The sequence below is a fragment of the Pagrus pagrus genome (genome assembly GCF_965226575.1).
Source record: "Pagrus pagrus genome assembly, chromosome: 17".
NCBI classification, from domain to species: domain Eukaryota; kingdom Metazoa; phylum Chordata; class Actinopteri; order Spariformes; family Sparidae; genus Pagrus; species Pagrus pagrus.
In genome coordinates, this window is record NC_140201.1 from 13,576,886 (window position 1) to 13,595,932 (window position 19,047).

General features: G+C 41.5%; 1 protein-coding gene across 3 annotated transcripts; it reads left to right on the forward strand.

Moving 5' to 3' along the window:
* Nucleotides 1-915: 915 nt before the first annotated feature.
* On the forward strand, nt 916-13,450 carry LOC311272976 (Y+L amino acid transporter 2). 3 transcript variants are annotated; one of them, XM_084379776.1, is made up of 13 exons: nt 916-1,175; nt 2,443-2,549; nt 3,590-3,967; nt 4,611-4,786; nt 5,143-5,285; nt 6,441-6,566; nt 6,912-7,056; nt 7,248-7,371; nt 8,465-8,568; nt 8,671-8,767; nt 9,016-9,165; nt 9,845-10,028; nt 10,858-13,450. In XM_084379776.1, exons 3-13 carry the CDS (start codon nt 3,839-3,841, stop codon nt 10,950-10,952), a joined length of 1,473 nt encoding a protein of 490 aa, XP_084235902.1. In that variant the 5' UTR covers nt 916-1,175; nt 2,443-2,549; nt 3,590-3,838; the 3' UTR covers nt 10,953-13,450. The 3 variants fall into 3 exon arrangements, with proteins under 3 accessions (XP_084235902.1, XP_084235903.1, XP_084235904.1); XM_084379777.1 differs by having other exon boundaries at nt 2,443-2,545; XM_084379778.1 differs by lacking the exon at nt 2,443-2,549.
* The last annotated feature ends 5,597 nt before the right edge of the window (nt 13,451-19,047 follow it).

Consider the following 19,047-nt stretch of genomic DNA (forward strand, 5'->3'; position numbering starts at 1 on the left):
AACATTGCTTCTGTTTAGTTAATATACAAAAGTCAAGAGTGGGACCTCGTGAGTGGTCACTGATTAACCAGAGCAGAGTTTTAGTTGTGGTTTGTGATAAAGCTGTAGTTCTGCTGTGCACATTTAAAGAATAAGTGCATGAAAAATTCAAGTTGGGGTATAAGATAACAACGATTTATTATATAGCAGCTTTCAAAAAACAAACAAAAAAAGACAGCCAGATCATGTTGTATGAATATAAATTAAAAAGATTACAATACACCGAAACTAAAGGAAGCAATGCTGTAAAAAAGCTAAAATAATGTGTTTTAAGGGGGAAAAATCCTAAATACAGGGAGTTAGCAAATCATCTGTAAATAAACAGTAACTAAGTAGGCCACATTTTCAGTGCTGTTCTTAAGTACATTTTTAAATTAAGGTGCACTATGTAGTTTTGGGGAAGAACATTTCTTCAAACTCTCTCTTTTTCATGACTGAATAAACTAAATAAACAAACTGACCTTGAAGGACAACACAATGTCATACTGTTTTACTTTGTTTATATGTGGCGGACCCTGCCACCTGTCTAGCTTCAAACAGTGTGCTTGGGACCTTAAAGATACATATTAGATTTTGTATTATTACCTCATTAATGTTAAAATTCTGAGTTTTAAGTTTGTCTCCAAAATTACTTCTACTAAAGTAATATTTCAAAACACTACCTTTATTTCTACTCACAGTGACTTTTGGGTACTATTTTCTCTCACAACACCGTATATAAAGCATTACTCGGCCATATCATCAACAGCCATCTCACAGCGGCACACCTGTGGGACCGCATCACACTCAAATCAATGCGCTGGCACAAAGGTAATACCACTAATATTCGTGCGTGTATCTGAATTGTACAGTGCTGAGAGATGGAGGCGACGTTAAAATCGCTGCAATTGATTAAAGATAAAGTATCTGATAAACATTTATGTTGTTTTTTTTGTTTTTTTACCGGTTGTTTGATCATCTGCACGCCGCGGCCCCCCCTCTGTCTGCCGGCGGGTGGTGCCAACCATCCTTCAACGGTTGGTGATGAGGAGGAGCTCAGCTAGCTGCAGATGTTGACTGGCTGAAGTTGATCTCATGAAGCTCAAACACAGCACATGTGCAGCCCTCTCCACCAGAAAACGGCCGGCAACACTCAGGTAATTATTTTACTCTAATATTTTACTTCCGGATCCTATCCTGAGCCATTAAATGACACCTAGTCGAGGCGTTTCCCCTCAAACCAACGCGCCAGCGTAAATCACATACTAATGTTAGCATGAACATGTGTAGCATCACTAACGGTTGCTCTGTGACGTGCTGAGCTAGCTCTGTTAGCTATGTGCCACATAGCAGCACGTTGAGTATAGGATGAGTACCGATGTCAGCTCGTGAGTTAACATTAATATCGTTTAATTATTAATTGGTCCCCCCCCTTCACCTCTTGTCGCGCGTGCGTCAGACCAGTGCTAACAAGGGGATCAATCAATCAATCTGATGCTAAATCATTAACCATGGTGTTTTTGGGGTGGTAGAGCGGAATAACAGGAGCAGGAGCGGGTGTTTTCAGAGATACATGGCCGGCTGGATTCATTAGTATTAACTTGTTTTTCTAGTTAACGTTGCGACCGCAAAATAGTCCACGCCTCTGACAGCAGAGCGGAAAACTTTGCTCTGACACGCGAGTGGACGATGCTTCTTTGTGTGTGACTTATTAAGCCGTGGACCGTAAAGTTGAATAACTTTTGTCAGCGTATATATACATGTTTTCTTTATGAACGCAGGGTATGTAAGAGGCAAATGTCGCTCAGAGTGATGTAGGATAAAGTCAGTTCCTCCACTCAGATGTTGGATGAGCTTGTGAATAGGAGAGCAGCAGCCATGTTGTTGGTTTTAACAGGCAGAAGTGATGCTCGCTAATTTCATTGGCCAAGTAATGGGACACATGGTGCCTGTCCATCAGACCTCTTACTACTGTGCATGCTCGTAATGCGACAGGAAGTTGACATCATGCTTTAAACTATATTTTTGAGACAGTTGAGCTTAAGTTTAGGCACTGTGTCTGCACTGAACATTTTATTTTTAGACCTAATACTTACTGACCACGCTGAACAAGTTCAAATAAATTAATATATAATGATGATGATGATTGTGTCTGGTGCAGCAAATGCTAGTCAGAGCATTTTCACATCACATGTTTTTTTCTGCAGACTTCACACTTCAGATTTGTAAAGATGCATTTTCTTGCCAAGTATGACCACAGCTTCTGTATGGACTGCGTACGAATTGCTTTAATGCAATTCAATTACAAACTCTGATGCAGTACTCAAAACATTTGCAAAATTCTGGTTCATACTTTCCTCTCACCTCAATTACTACAGTTTTCTTTATGTATGAATCAGTCAGTCCGCCTTATCATGTCTGCAGCTTTCTGAGACTTCTCACTGGTACCAGGAAATGAGACCATGTCTCCCCTCTTCTGGCCTCTCTGCACTGACTACCAGTGAAGTACAGGATTGACAGATACAACGTAGGTATGAAATTGAACTCTTGGAGGGAAGTTGGGTTGTTGTGTTTCCGCTTTCAGTAACTTATTTTAAAAGTGTTAGGGCTGTTATAAGAGTAGTGCAGCTCCTTTCTAAGGTGTGGTTAAGGAAGTGAGAGAGCAGGTGTCTGGAAAGTGACAGTGAACCCAGAGCCAGAGCTGGAACAAGTTGACTGTGGTTAAGTTGCGGTTACAGCATATCAGCAAATAAAGGCAGTTGTTTGACTGCAGTGAAATATCTTTAAAGGCTAAGCGCCAGCAAAAGGGGATTGAAGCAGATCACAAGTCTGAAACAATCCTACCCAGCCACTACTGGAATCCAATTCTACTAATAATGTGATACTGATAATAGGCCTGGGCACTAAATCAATAGCAATATATAGCGGCGATAGACATGTCTTTGATAGCAATAAGAAAATAGTTCCATCAAATGTCCAGTAGTTTCATGTGTATGCATGAAGTGCAAACCAACATGAAAGCACATGGTGATCACGTCTCGTCTCTGTGTCCCTCTTCGCTGCCTCAGTGTCTCTGGGCCCGTTAAGTAGAGCAGACAGGCCGACTCTGCCTGCCTCTGAACAGAATTAATAGATACATGAAGGTAAAAGATTTTTAAAATCTCAACATTATGAATTAAGCCTCAAGCTAATCAGTACAGCCCTCATATAGGTAAATGTTGACAACGACAACGCCAACCCCAGCCACAGTCCGTTCACCCTGCTGCCACCTGGCAAAAGATACAGAAGTATCTGCTGCTGTACCACCAGACTACAGAGCAGTTTCATTCATCATCAGCACTCCATTTTCTAAGATGGACTCAAACAAAGTCTTATTTTTAAACCCTTGTTTAAAAAATGACAAATTAACCTTGTACTTGTACCTTTTTGTGTATATACCAATGACTCACTGAATCAGGATCATTTACTCGTCTTCTCGAGTAATGATCCTGATTCAGTGAGTGAGCGAGTAGACAGTCTACTGAGATGTATCGAGCATTTCTGTGACAGTGTCTCCTTGTTTTTCTTATAGATTATCCCAGTGGAGAGCTACTCCTTGGATTAAACAATGGCTATGTGAGACAGACACAGTCTTAGTCTTCCAGTGACACTCCCACCTCCCTTTTCTCTCGACTTGGTCAACACCCCTCTTTTCATTTTGTTCCGTTCTTTCACCCCGTCTCTGTTTCTTCTGCCGCTGCCTGGAACCAGTCTTTCCTCTTTCTCTCTCCCCGTCTCGCCGCTGTTTTCTCCTCTGAGTTGAGGCTGTACATTGCTCAGAATGGTTGCTGAGGAAGACACGACATCTCAGGGCAGCGCTGTGCGGCTGAAGCAGGAGATTTCCCTCCTTCACGGCGTCTGTCTCATCGTAGGGAATATGATAGGCTCTGGCATCTTTGTCTCACCCAAGGTAAGAATCTCTGCTTTGTCAGGACGGGGAATAGTTAGCCTTGATTTAAATTTCTTTTAAGACCACCTAAAATTACAATTGTTTCTTGCTCTTTCGGTTTTGAAAAATGTAAGATGTATACCGTTATTTAAACATTATTAAACCTGATTTATCAGGTAATTTCAAGTGTTTATATTATATTTTTACTGTTAAGTGTTCACACACATCTACTGTATATTTTCCGATTCGTCCTATCATTGTGTAAGAACTAGGGCTGCAACTAATGAGTCTTTTCATTGTTGATTAATCAATTAGTTGTTTGGTCTATAAAATGTCCACAACCAAAATATATTCAGTTTACTGCCATCGAAGATGACAGAAACTGGAAATATTCACATTTAAGAAGCTGCAATCAGAATTCTGGCCATTCTTTAAAATATTATTCTAACTGATTTATTGATTTTCAAAATAGTTGAAATAGTAGATGATTCATGTAATAGTTGTCAACGAATCGTTGCAGCTCTGGTTAGATCACCGATCATTGTTTGTTTTGTCTGCACCAGAGATTAAATGTCATCTTACACGTCATCCTAACCAAACTGAAACACACAAATGAAGTAGTTATTTTTAACGCAATACTCTACTCTGAATTGTGTACTTGCAGGGGGTTCTCATGTACACGGGCTCATTTGGCCTGTCCCTGGTGGTGTGGGCCATTGGAGGAATATTTTCTGTGTTTGGTGCGTTATGCTATGCCGAGCTGGGTACCACCATCCGCAAATCTGGAGCCTCCTATGCCTACATCCTGGAGGCCTTTGGAGGTTTCTTGGCTTTTATCCGGTATATATTTGTTTTACTGTCGCTGTCTGTAAACACCTTATTTTAACACATTATCCTGTAAACAACAAAACAGAGAATCAATACTTATAACACGTTATTTCTTTCAAGTCCACCAGACATCATGTATAGTGTGGGTAAAGTAAGATTTAGTCAATTGGCTCGTATAAATGGCGCATGAAGTACAGGGTTGGACAGAGGAGCATCAGGTTTAGCACACTGTAATCCTGTCTGGTCACTTAATGAAGACTTAATTGACATATTCAAGCTTATATTATTTGTCGTTATTTTACTTGAGGTTAACACAAAATGTTATGTATATGCATTACAATAATTAAGACTTATTCATTCTGCCGTAGACTGTGGACATCACTGCTGATAGTTGAGCCAGCTTGTCAGGCAGTGATAGCTCTGACCTTCTCCAACTACCTGGTCCAACCTTTCTACCCCACCTGCTCTGCCCCCTATGTGGCTGTCCGCCTCATTGCTGCTGTCATCATAGGTAAGGCTCTTCCTTTACTTAACAGACTTCATGCTCTACTTAACCTGCTGTATCTGTTAGTATAGTATAGTGTTTTGCATACCATCCATAGTAAGAGAATCCATAGTGGAGCGGCTGTGTCAGAATCGGGACAGTCTGTCCTCATCCTGATCATGAACAAAATACTGATCTTGAAATGTAATTTTAACCAAAAGCATCACTTTGAAAGACTCCACTGCACCAAATAGACACAATGCAGCTGTTTTTGCAACCCAGAGTGGCTCTGCTGTCATCGCTTGCTCAGCGTGGATATCATTATTTGAATCGAATGAATACGATCGACTAATCGTTGCTCCTCTACTCTTGAATGAGGAAGAGTATAGAAGAATCTCTCATGATCGCTGAAAGGGACAGTCACAGTGACAAGTCACATTTTTTTAAGGAAGCACTGTATTAAATTGGTCTTTGTAGTTATTGTTGGCAGCTTTTCTGATCCATGATAAACCATGCATGATCCATTTAATTGGATGAGACACTTTATTGTGGTTACACTTTGGGACTCCAAATAGCTGCTTGACTTAGTCTGTTTCTTTAGTCTGTTTCCTTTGCGCTTAAAGGGATACGTGTGTAACTGCACATGTTGATTTCCTCTTCGGTCTACTGAGCTTAGGAAGTTGCAACACTTAAGGTTTGTTATGCTATGAGATTAAGGGCATTTAAGAAGTACAAGGCTGTGCAAATACAACTGCTGTTCAAGCCTAAACCTGTTAGGCCTGTTTGAATTTTGTGACTGAGCAGTTTCAAACTCTGTAGGAATGTCACCTTAACAACAGGACAATCTGTGAGCTAGCTTAAGGTGGAAATCCCTCTGTCAGTCCTTAAAGGCCCAGATGTAACACCTCGGGTCGGAGTTATTTCCTCTCACCCCATGTAAAGTGCTCAACAGATTTACAAGATGATATATAAATGGACACTCACAACTTCAGTAAATCAAATATTCTTCTAGACCTCTTTTTAATTGATTTTATTATAAAAAATGAGTTAGAATTTCTCAGTTGCTGACTGTACATTTTAACCCCTGCTCATCTACCCCTCTCTGCCTGTGTCCATCATTCAATATACACTCTGTAGATTTGATATTGGTTAACTGCTCTTTTCTGACGTTCTCTCCATCAGGTCTGCTGACTTGTGTGAACTGTATGAAAGTGAAATGGGGTGCTATTCTTCAGGTCATCTCCACTGTAGCCAAGGTCCTAGCGCTTATCGTCATCATCATTACTGGCCTGGTTAAGCTGGCACAAGGTGGGGTGACCTCTTTGTCACACATTATTTTGTTACCACTGCTCTGACTTTGCTGAAATTTGAGAGAATAACTGCACTAGTTAACACATCTGTTGCTTTAATGCTACCAGCCTGTATACTGGTAACCTTTTATAATCAAAACTTAGTTAAAATAAGCAATTCAGTCCGTAAAAGTAAAAATTATTCGTAGTATTTTTTGCAACAAAGCCATCAACAACAGTATGCAATCTGCTACCTGTTAACACCAGTATGCACATGCCCAGTATACTGGTATTACCTGTGTATGTTTAAACTTGACCTTTCAGCGTATAGAAAATGCAGGCTAACAACACTGTGTTGACATAGGTTTTGACCAGAACTTTGAGGACTCGTTCAAAGGCTCCAAGGTGAACCCTGGTGACATGGCCCTGGCCCTCTATTCAGCACTCTATTCCTACTCTGGCTGGGACACACTTAACTTCATCACAGAGGAGATCAAAAACCCAGAGAGGTACGAGGTCTTTCATAAAATACTTTTCCTTTTTTTACTATGTACCTTTTACATAATGTAAATGTAATACTGTCTGACTTAAAACTCAGTAATCTTACTTGTGAATTTGAAGTCATCAAGTCTTCATGTGCATGTGCTGTAGCATTTCTTATTGAGCTTTAAGTTAATGTCATTGTCATTTGCCGATGTAGGAATCTGCCCTTGTCCATCGCTATTTCCATGCCCATTGTCACAGTGATCTACATCTTGACCAATGTGGCTTACTACGTCGTCATGGATGCCGACAAAGTGCTCAACAGTGACGCTGTTGCCGTGGTGAGTATCTGCAGATCAATGTGGGCCCCTTGTGTGCTAAAGAAGCTTTATATGATCAGTCTGACTGTGCACATACTCAAGTCTACCCAGTAACTCTATTAGGACATCACAGGACTTACTCAAATTGACAGCAGCTGCTCAGCCTCACAGGGGCTGCAGGTTTTCATCTTTCCTTCCCGTCGTCGCTTTCAGCCTGGCTGGCAGCCACTGGCACCAGTATCTGGTTTGGTGCTGCCTTTTGGTTATCTGTGATTTTACGAGTGGGATGATGACAGGAACCTCATTTAGCTAAAGAGGTTAGCGCCCCGCACAGGAACATGGAGAAATTGATGATGTGATTAGTGCCTTGGAGGAGGAAGGCTTGTTGAGAATGGTATTTGATAATTGTTTTTATAGTCATACTAATGGTCCAACAAGCCATGGCCTGTGTGCTTCTTTAATTTAAGCCAAGAGACACAGCAAATAGTTACTCAATGTAACCATGAGTTGATTTGTGTGATTTTGGAGTGGTGTCAAAAACTGTCATTGAGCACTGCTTGGACTTTATACCCAGAGAACAGAGTTTATTAGCTTTTTGTGTAATTAGATCGTATGATGGCATATCAGCATTGAGAGAGTTTCTGGCACCGCCTCTCTAGTCACCCAGCTGGCAAGTCTACCGCTGAATCCTTGATGTGGAAAAACCTCGTGCTTCGTACTGTTTGTCACTTTGATGAATAGAAGAGCAGTTACTTGAATATATACAGTGAGGATTGGAAACCTCTGAAAATTGTCACTCAAATCTAGAAAATAATCAGATTTTGAGGATGCAGAATGTAAATGAAAGTGTTAGAAACTTTTCATCTTGCCATGACTTGACAATTTCTATTGGGGCAGTACATTTAACTCTGAAAGATTTTACAGGATCAGTTGTATCCAAAGCACATTCAGGCAGACCCAAAGTGACACCATCAAGCTTAGTACCCATAGGGCTAAAACATCACACATACAGAGTGTGGTAAATAAACAACACAAGACAAGATGGGTGTTGTGCAGTGGTATCTAACCAATAGATTAATGTGAGCAGTAAGCACTTTGTTGAATGTCTCCTCAGACATTTGCAGATGAAGTCCTGGGCTGGGGCCGATGGCTGATCCCTCTGTCTGTGGCCATTTCCTGCTACGGTGGCCTCAACTCCTCCATCATCGCTGCCTCCAGGTCAGTAAATACAAGCACAGCTGAGACTAGGCTACCAATTTTACAAAATCCTTTTTTAAAATCAGGTTTTAACTGTTTGTTCACATACTTTTTCTGCTGCAGGTTGTTTTTCGTTGGTTCCAGAGAAGGCCACCTACCTAATGTCCTGTGCATGATCCACATTAAGCGTTTCACCCCAATTCCTGCCCTGCTCTTCAATGTTAGTATCAAACATTTCTGTTATTTAAAATAAACTTTTTTTATTTGATTGTTTTAAACATCAAATATACAGCTGGGGGCACAGCCTGCCTGCTGACCCTGTGCTTCTCTCTCTGTTTGCTTGGAAGAAGGAACATTTCCAGTGAGGTGGACAATAAACTTATCTATCCAGAGCCTTGTGTCCCTGATGCTGGCCTCTCACCAAACTCAAACAATGTTTTTTTCTGTGTGTATTTCTTCTCTTTTCAGGGTGCCATGTCTCTGTTCTACTTGGCTGTGCCCGATGTTTTCCAGTTGATCAACTACTTCAGTTTTAATTACTGGCTGTTTATTGGCTTGTCAATAGCCAGCCAGATCTACCTTCGTGTCAAAGCTCCGGATCTGCACAGACCTGTTAAGGTAAAAAACCGATCCGTTATGAATGCTGACATGCTTGTTTACCGACCACAGTGACTCTGCCTTTCAGACACATTAGCGTGTCTCTGTACAGTGTTGTATAAACGTGCAGAGACGTGAAATGGAGAAACGGCAAAATTGAGAGAAGTTTAACACTGTTTATTTGCATATACTGCCAACATTGCAGTGATTTTTAATAAATCATCACCATCCACAACACTCATTAGATGCTGCAGCGGAACAGAAAACTATTAACGGTGAACATAACAAGTAAGAGGATGCAAAAAGCTGCTCTTTGCTGTCAAGCTTAGATTTGATGGGTTTGTTTCAACAGCATCTAAATGGTAGGCCTCACCACCATCAGCAACGGCTTTAGTCATGAGTTCTAACGATGTTAAAAAGCCGATGATGTTTTGAATCTGATATATTGGTTAATTAGATTCTCTAGCCCCAACATTGACTGTCCTGCATACTGGCCGAGCAATTTAAGGGCCATTACAGCCACAATTAAATCATCAGCAGTATGGGTTGATCTAATTGGGTATTTGTTAATGTGATTGTTAAGTTTTAACCTTCCTGCTTTTTTTTTCTTCCCATTGCTTGCCCCACTCTCGTTCCACTTTTCTGCCTCCGCCTTTTTCTCACTCTGCCCTTGTCATCTCCCTGTCTCCTCTCCCTGCAGCTGTCTTTGTTCTTCCCTATCGTCTACTGCGTGTGCAGCATTTTCCTCGTAGTGGTTCCCCTCTTCAGTGACACCATCAACTCTCTGGTGGGAATTGCAGTGGCGTTGTCTGGTGCACCAGTCTACTTCATTTGCATCCACCTGCCGTCCAGCTCAAGACCAGCCTTCCTCGGAAAAATTATCGGTAAGAGGCTTCAACTGATGCTGCAGTGGTTCTGTCAGCATCCAGCATTTCTGGTCATTAGGGGTGAAATTATCCATCGATCTTGACTGATACGTTGATTCAGTGATTAACGATCCAGTGGAAAACATCGATCCATATTATCATCATTATCTTTCAGTTACGCCTTTATTTTAAATTTCTCTTGACATGTCTGAGTCACAGTTTACAGCAGTATTGGCTGCTCTGTTTCAACAATATTGGGCTGAAAAATTGTGCTTGCAGACTGAAATTTAACCATAGTGTTCTGTGGGAGATGGTGAGTAAGAAAAAGGATAAATAATGTAATTTGTTAAACTATGAGTAGAGGAAAATAATTAAAATTGTATGTCATCATACAGAGAATTGACACACAAATATCTTTGTCTGGTTGTAAAACACCGTTTGTGTGTGGGATATGTTATAAGTACAGAACTACAAAGCTACATTTTCCAGGACAATGAACGTGGTTGTGTGAGGTAATTATGGATAACCTCTGAAAGTAGCTTACTAGTTTTAAGTTGCATGTAAACCAGCTACTATAGGCACATGTAAACACTCCTCTTCTTAGTTTTAAGAGCTGAAGAGTGATTGAGATTACTGTTTCAAAGTTCAGTGTACAGTATAAGAGAGTGCACATACTGTAAAGGGCTCTATAGTTCTGCAGTCGAGTAGTACCTCATCCTGATCTTATAAGCTTTAGGCTAAAATCATTTGACTAGTAATGCTTTAGGCTGTTATTCTAAAGAAAACACCAGTTCGCTGCATTTCTAAGATAAGCACAAACCTTTTTTTTTTTTCTCTCTCACCGCAGATAAGATCTCGCTGTACACACAAAAACTGTGCATGTGCTGTGTGGCCTCCCCTGATATTGACCTGGACAATATAGACCCAGAAAAGATGGATTAACGGATGAAACGGGTGAAATTGTGAATGGAAGAGGAAGAACGGACACAAAGGAAGCCGCGAGCAGCAGACAATCAGCGTTTAGATGAGCACAGCTTGATCGATTAAAGGAAGAATGATGGGGAGACTTGAGAGATGAGGTCAACAATCTTTCTCCTCCTCTTAACTCACACATGAGCCATCGAACTGAAGACGCAGGACTGACATTTTTTAAACCAACAATAGCACTGTATAGATTAACTCAAATGCATGTCCACATGCTATTGCACAAAGCAGTGTTTGTGCGTTTCTTCCATACGTGCCCACACACTGCAACTCACACATAAGCTGAGTGAAAGCCTCGAGGTGACACTGCAACAAATGGAAACCAACAACCCGATCCAGAGGGAATCAACTCTGCAAAGGCGGCTCCAGTGAGTCATTCACAAACAGGAGGTTGTTGTGGAAAAATGTTTGAATGCCTTACATGCGCTGGATCACGACTCTCATTTGAATGTGTGAGAGATGAACCTGTGTGCTTTCAAACCAGTGGTTTAGACTTTGAAATGAACCTTTACAGGTAACCATTTTTATAATTTTTCCTATTTAATTCAACACTCATAGGGCGTGTACGATCCTAAAGCTACTCAGTAATTCATGAGCAAAAAGCAAAATGTCGGAAGAATAACCCTAATTTTCAATTGAGTCAGTGGGCGGGTCCTTTCCGCTGCAGTATAAAGGTTTAAATGGGAAAGGTGATGTGCAAGTGTGTGGTACTCGTATAAATGTAAAAACTATGAGTTTGGCATTCAGTAAGTTTCCAACATTTCCCTGGACTCATTGACCTCAGTAAACTGCTGCACATTTGCACATCTTGTGTTTTCAGTTAGTTTTACAGCATCTTCTTTTTAGAAAAGCTTTACTCTAATATGTTACCGACGTGAAGGACCAAACGGACAGGTACGGATAATAATTAGCTAGTTTAGAAAGAAGAGATGTTTAGCCGGTTGTGATGTGTCCATTGGCTTTAAATGGTTTTATTGTACAGGTGGTAATACTACTATGAATATGATCATAAATCTGTCAGTGATGCATGTACATTATTTATTTTTTAGCAGTGTTCTTCCATCCTGGTCTGTTTTTAGATGTTTCCCAGTCCCAACACACCTGATTCAAATGATCAGCTCGTTACCAGGCTCCTCTGAAGCCCTTCATTTGGATCAGGTGTGTTGGGGCGGGGAAACATCTCCACCGTGAAGGACCAGGGTTGAAGAACACTGCTTTAAATGCATCTTCAGGGCAATTTTTGATTTCTGGAGCCTCCTAGTGGTCAAAACTACAAATGTCCAGCCATAACTTGTGTGATTTTGTTTATGCCATTACCGTCACCTGGTTATGCTCAGTTTTCAGCCATCTACAAACACAGACTGGTACGAGGAATGTTACTAAAATGTTGTGGGTAACTAAAAGGTTTTTTAAGTTTAAGCTCGTGATGTTTGTACATTAGGTACTCCTCAGTGGGATAGAGACAAACCTCAGGATCAACCATGCTGATGTGCACACGCTGTTGCCGTTATTTATCTTTTTTTCTTTCTTTTTTTTACCCTCTCTTGTCTTAACAGTTTGTATCACAGATGGGAGATTTACTGTAATGTTGCCTTTTTGATATATGACGTACTTGGACCATTTATTCATAACCAAAGGTCTGAAACAGGCTGGTGGTCCATCTGTCTGCTCAGAGTGCAGTGAGCCTGTAGCAAAGTGTCTCTGCTGTCTAGTGAGACAGTCATAGCTGTAGTGTAGAAATGAGTCCAACCGTGGTGTTTGCAGTGTACGCTGGTCCTTATGAACTGTTTGTGCCTTCTGTGAGTGTGATCTGCCAAAGGCCCTGTCTATTTTTGATATTGTAGCTTTTGTGTACAGTGAGCACAATCATCATCATGCTGCTTTGGGGTTCGACAAATGTTTTTCAGGTGGTCAGTTTTAAAAAAGAAATGAATAAAGCAGCTTCAGATTTTAGAAATCTTCTGGCCTTAGATTGAACCATTTTAAGTGTCTTGACACGAGCACTTCCACAACACCAGCCAACAGAAGCACACAGATATTTGTTAAATGTTTAGTTCACTGTGGTCATTTAAACTACTCAGTTTTGAGTGTTGTTCAGAAGCAAACCACAATATATCTGCAGTAAACAAAATATTTTAGTGTACTTCCCTATATTGTCATGTAATGAACTTATATACTCAGAAAACTTGAATGTTGCAGTGTAACTTATATTTCATGTGTTTCATTGGGTTCTGAACATATGTGTGTACCGTTTGGGTTGTGTTTGACAATGCTGTGTTGTGTGTCTGACTTGTTTTAAAAGTACTTGCTTTTTTTGTTTGTTTTTATTTGTTTTGTGGGGGATTGGGACAAACCAAATATCAAGCTCATATCGGCTGATTTCAGTGGCGGAAGTCTTGCCCAGACTGAGGCAGGAAGGTACTGTTGTATTGAATAAAGACGAGTACAGAATGTGACTTTCACTTGTATTTTTTTTACTGCGTCTTCGACCTGAACTGGACGCAGACGTGATGCAGTGGGCAGCTCACAGCCACTAGAGGTCAGGGTCTGTAAACACTTCATTCAGCGCTGTCAAACTGCTCCAGGTACCTTCATTTTTGTAAATGTGTTACTAAACACTGCATCAAAGCTTTGGAGCAAACTTCAGTCTGCTGTTCATGAAGGTTTTGTTTTGTTTTTCTACCATAATAAAATTGGATAGCTTTTTCCAAATTAAATTAGACAACTGGAGAAATTTAAGCGATTTGTCTGTTGATAGAAAATGTATCTGGGGTTACTTTTCTGATCACTTAACCGTTTGAGTCATCATCCAACCAAATATGCCAAACATTCACTTTATTGAGCTTTGTAAATGTGAGATTTTCTTCTGTCACAGCAAACAGAATATGTTAAGGTGTTGAATTGTTTTTGACGAAACAAGCAACTTAAATATTTCACTTCAGGCTCTCAATGTATGATGGTTATATATATATATATATATATATATATATATATATATATATATATATATATATAAAATTTACTGTGCCAAGGGGGTTCATCTGCAGTCAGGCGAATTGGTATCTTGTATGTCATTTATCATCAACATGCAGGGAAAAGTGTTGGGCTTGCAGTTCACATTACTAACTGCCTCAGAGAGGAGAAGTGCTGTTATGTAACTCACAACTTAACAAAGAGAGAAGAAAACTCACATTCCCCGAGCCACTTTGTGACATCTATACTATGTAGATTTTGCATTTATATCGCTTTGTTTGTGGGCAAAATAATGTTTCACCTCAGTGTTCTGAATCATAGTTAAAAAACCCAAAGATATCTGCACACACACACAGAAACTGTCCCTGTCTTTGACTCACCGTCTTCCCTCCAGCCTCCTCAGGTGGCTGTCCAAGTCCCACCTCCTCCCATCCATCCATCCACCTTACCTCCCTGGGGGGCATCACATTTCAGCTGGGTGTGCACTCTGCCCGTCGATAGGTGCTCGTTCCTGGGGAGAGGCCTGGCTCCGTCCCTCCCCGGGACCAAGGGAGTTGGGTTCCACTGTCTCATGCATAAAAGATAAAGCAGCGGAGGGGAAATGTAGCTGAGCAGCACAACAGCTACTGTAAGGTTTGTCTCCCAGAGAGTGCAGGACAGGCTGAGGACAAGGTATTTGCTTGAAACAAGTGCGGGCTGCTTTGCACCACTGATGCTCTGGAGGGAGCATCTTTCCTGGGGATGGGCAGACGCACCGATGTGCTGCTCTTTGATGGGTGACTGGACATTACACACTGGCACCAGCTTGGCATCATGGAGCTGCCTCGACGCCTGAACTGGATACGAAGCCGACCCTGGAGGCCTCATGTCAGACGCAGGCACTTCAACCGTAAGTGGGTTGAATGAGAGGATTAGTGGTTGTGTGCTGATTTTGATCACTGAGATCACCACAGAGGCTAGTTGGACTTTTCTCTGTCCTCATACTTTGTGTCTGTCTTCTGGTTCTACTTTTAATTGTCTGAGTGCTGCTGTGAACCTGAGAAGCTCCCGGTGAAGTCATCTCTGTCTTGTCAAGTGAAGCGTTGTTAGTGACTCCTGCTGACTGTGTGCTGAAAGTCCTTATATGCTGCATGCTGTGGATAATAGACACTGTTATCTAATGTTTCTAATGTTAATTCATGATTTTAAGCAGGTCAATATACTGAAAAATCCTCCAGATTATGTGTTTTGAATTAGTGATGTGACTCAGTGAGTTGTTCTGTCTCTTTCCCACCAAGCAGGAACCACGAACACCCCCCACAGTGGACTGGTTGTCAGATGAGATTGATGTTAAGCGTGGCGTTGCCTGGGGAATATCTCCGTTTTTGGAGGCTGCATACAGTTTCATAACATAAACTCTCTCTAATAGCTTCTCTCTGCATTAATCATAAATCTGGAATCATCCCCAGACCAACCTCCATTTTCAAATCGCACATCTCGAGGCAATTTTAACGAGCAGGGTCAAATAATATGGAGGTAAATGTTAAACACTTACTGAGACACGTCTGCATGATTAAGACTCACGCTTACATGTTAGCTAGGAGCTTTTATTATGAATCCTGTGGCTCACCCACACACACACACATACAGGTGGTGGTCAGTTGACACTGCGGGTCTATTCGATCAGTGAATGCTTAATTGAAACAGCATCTGTGTTGATTGTGTAAGATCAGATTGTAGGGAGAGTGGATTACAGCACTCGTGTGGTCGTTCCAAGTGGGTCCAGTGGTTTATTATTTGGATCTGGTGTTGTGCATTTTTATTTGTTTAAAAAATATATGAAATACACAAACAACAACAACAAAAAATGGCACACAGTGTTAATGGTACATTAGCAGTGTGGATCGATTGAAACTGAGTGCACACTGTTTAATTTAGTAGCTATAAAACTTCTGTGTTGAGCAAAGTGCAGTTTTGTCTGCAGCCCACATCCTGTCAGCTTGTATGATGAAATGTTTGAAGCAGAGATGAAGACAGTGAGACAGAAAATTGTTTCTCTGCACGCTAAACTATTCAGTTTATATCTCTTGGGGGCCATAAACACCTCTCTTTCTTCAAAGAGCATTAAAGCTTTGTATTTGTCCAGAGAGTGTTTGTGATGGACTCGCTAACTCTGTGCTCAACTGCTGATCGACCGGCTGAACACTTGCAATACTACTGACCACTCACAGTGCTTGGAAAGTGGAAATTCACTGATGGCTGAAGCTGCCATGCAAAACCTGCACATCAGGAGCAATTTGGGGTTCAGTATCTTGCTCAAGGATTCTCCAACGTGTTGGCGGGGAAGCCGGGCAATTGAACCAGAGACCCCCTGATTACTTAACGACCCGCTCTACCTCCTGAGCCACGGCCGCCCTGTTACATTGAGCTGTTACATTACATTTTTTTTTTTTACAGTGCCAGCCATTACAAAGACACAAGTCAGTCAAAATGCTGACAAACTAAATATTAAACAACAAGTCCTGAGAAACTATTACAGGCATAAGAAGACTTATTTTACATTGTCACAACTGCATGTTAATCTCATTCTCCGCTCTTTGTAATCTGACTGTCAGCAGCAGCATCACTTCAGAGAGCAGAGGTAGAAGGTTGTAGATTATTTCCTCAGGAGAAGTCTTTGTAGAGCCTTGTCCCCTGCTGATTATCTCAGTATTCATTTATAGGAGAATTGAGCTGGTAGTTTGTTTTAACCAGCGGCGACCACAGAGACGAGACCTTGAACGTGTCGTAAGAACATTTTATATTTTTAGAGCACATCTAAGCAAAAATAGAAACACTTTGGTATGAACTGCTCTGCCAAGCACAACAGATAGGATGACTTTATCAAAGTTGTATCTACACCAATCTATGATAAAAATAACAACGCAGGGACAGTGGTTCATCTCAGGCATGTGCAAGTGTCCTGAAAGAGGAAGTGAACTCCTAAGTCCTCCAGGTTTGTGATGTCTTACAGAAAGACTTTAGGGTGTTGTCATCAGAGCAACACATTTGGCTTCATGAACATTGTTTTAGTTTGCTATCCATTGTTTTCAAAGGCACGGATGGGGATTGAACCCATGATCTTTGGTTTACGAGACCAACGCCTTACCACTTGGCCACCATGCCCTTGGTGTGTATGTATTTGTGAAGACAGCTCATAACTGTGAAAGACAGTTGGACTTATATTTTCATCTTGTCACTGTCTCTGATATTGTGATTATTGCTGAAAGACCGTTCAAGCGGAGACATATTTGGCTTTATGAACATGTCTTTAGCTTGCCATCCATTCTCTGTATTCACTGGTACCTACTGTAGGTTTGAATGCATACATTGTGACCCAGACTTTACGGCAACCACTGACCGACTCAGGCGATGTGCTCATGTTAACAAAGCACTGCAGAAGTGGATGCCTCTGTTACAGCTAAAACATCATGAAGTGCTCTTCCAGTGCCCTTTCTGCATGCTTGTGTTCCACAGCACACAACTGTTTTATTTTAAATATGCAGGATCCCTCATCATTAATTATTCTTCATACTCTGAGCATGGTGGGCCGAGGGACACTTTGTGCAGGAAGTCTGTCATTTAGGGGAACTGGGATCATAGTACCACTTTGCATCCGACACAGTAGGTGTTTGCTTTTGGCCGACCAGTGAGTTTAAGTTCTGGCCCTCCAAGGGAAGAAGTCTGGGCACAGCTGGGGCCTCATTTATAAAAGGACTTGCGATGACTTTAGCAGAAAACATGCATGAGTTTTATGAAGAATGTGCAGCGGCAACAAACTCCCAACCTGCACGCTTGGCTTCGTTTGTCAAGTCCACTGATTAATACGCTTTGTCTGGCTTCAATCTGCTCCACTATCACTGTGATCCTATTCTCTAAAAAGCTTGATTTTCTCTTTTGGTCCATCTCTCTGGTGTCTTTCTCTGTGTTGGCATTATATAAGTGTAAGTGAGATTTGATATTTGGTGTGAAAGTTACAAATGGGATTCTTAGAAGCTGCATAAGCAAGTTAGTTTTTGTGTTCAGCAGCAGCTTTTATAAATGAAAGCACACTGTCGGAAAACATCTGAAGACTTAGCCTCAGAACACCTTTATAAATGAGGCCCCAGGTGGGGATTGAACCCATGATTTCTAATTTATGTGACCAACATCTTACCACCTGGCCACCATGCAAGTGTTGTATCTTTTTCCATCTTTTTCCATCTTTGTGTTCCCAGTAGTCACCAGTAGGGGGCCTCCACAGTTTAATAATATAATGACTGCCTTCATTTCAGTTCAACACAAACATACAGGACACACTTACAGTAATGTACCTCATGTTCCTCTTCTTAGCTCAGAGGGAAGTGAAGCAACACCAAGAGTACACTTTTGCTCCACTCGGCGATGTCGTAATGTGGGTTTAAAACAGAAAAGACTTTCTTCTTCCTCTTAAGATTTAAATCTATTCTTCCTGTTTCTGGTACCAGGCGGAGGGCAAAGTGCTACTGACAAGGATCATCTGACTGATTTAATGAATAAAACATAGAGAAGAGAGGAGATGCACAAAAACACATCCAAACCTCTCTCTGAGCTCATTATCTGTCAGCCTGTCGTTGTGTTACTGTAAGTGGAGCTGAAGCTTTAATGGAGGTGATTTAGATAAAACACTTTGCCAGATTGTCACCGTTCTGTTTCTCTGACCCGTCTGACTTACGCACATTTGTCTTCTACATCATTCTGTTGTTGTCATCTCGCCTCTTTCCTGTCCCTCACCTCTGCCCTCGTTGCATTTGCTTTATTGCTTTCTTTCTGTCTTCAGCCTCACTCTTCACTTATCGTCCTCGTGCCCTGCGACCTCCCCCCCTGCCTCCCTCCAGATCTTCATTATCCCCCCCTGCCTCCCTTCTCCTCCCCTCTCCTCTCCCCTCTCCAACCAGATTTGTAATGGTGCTCGCTCTCTGAAAATCTTCCCACTCCATAGCAACGCGCCTCCTCACTACTGTAGCCTCTGCTGCCACTGATGCAGGAGGCGGCGTCGGGATGTGAAACTACATCAGAGGAGATTACATATTGCCTCGGCTCA

Bases quoted from the DNA above. Each gene is read 5' to 3' on its own strand.
- LOC311272976 (XM_084379776.1), top strand. From the start codon at position 3,839: ATGGTTGCTGAGGAAGACACGACATCTCAGGGCAGCGCTGTGCGGCTG. The intron at 5,286-6,440 runs GTAAGGCTCTTC...TCTCTCCATCAG, and splicing joins CATTGCTGCTGTCATCATAG to GTCTGCTGACTTGTGTGAAC. The intron at 8,768-9,015 runs GTTAGTATCAAA...TTCTCTTTTCAG, and splicing joins TTCCTGCCCTGCTCTTCAAT to GGTGCCATGTCTCTGTTCTA.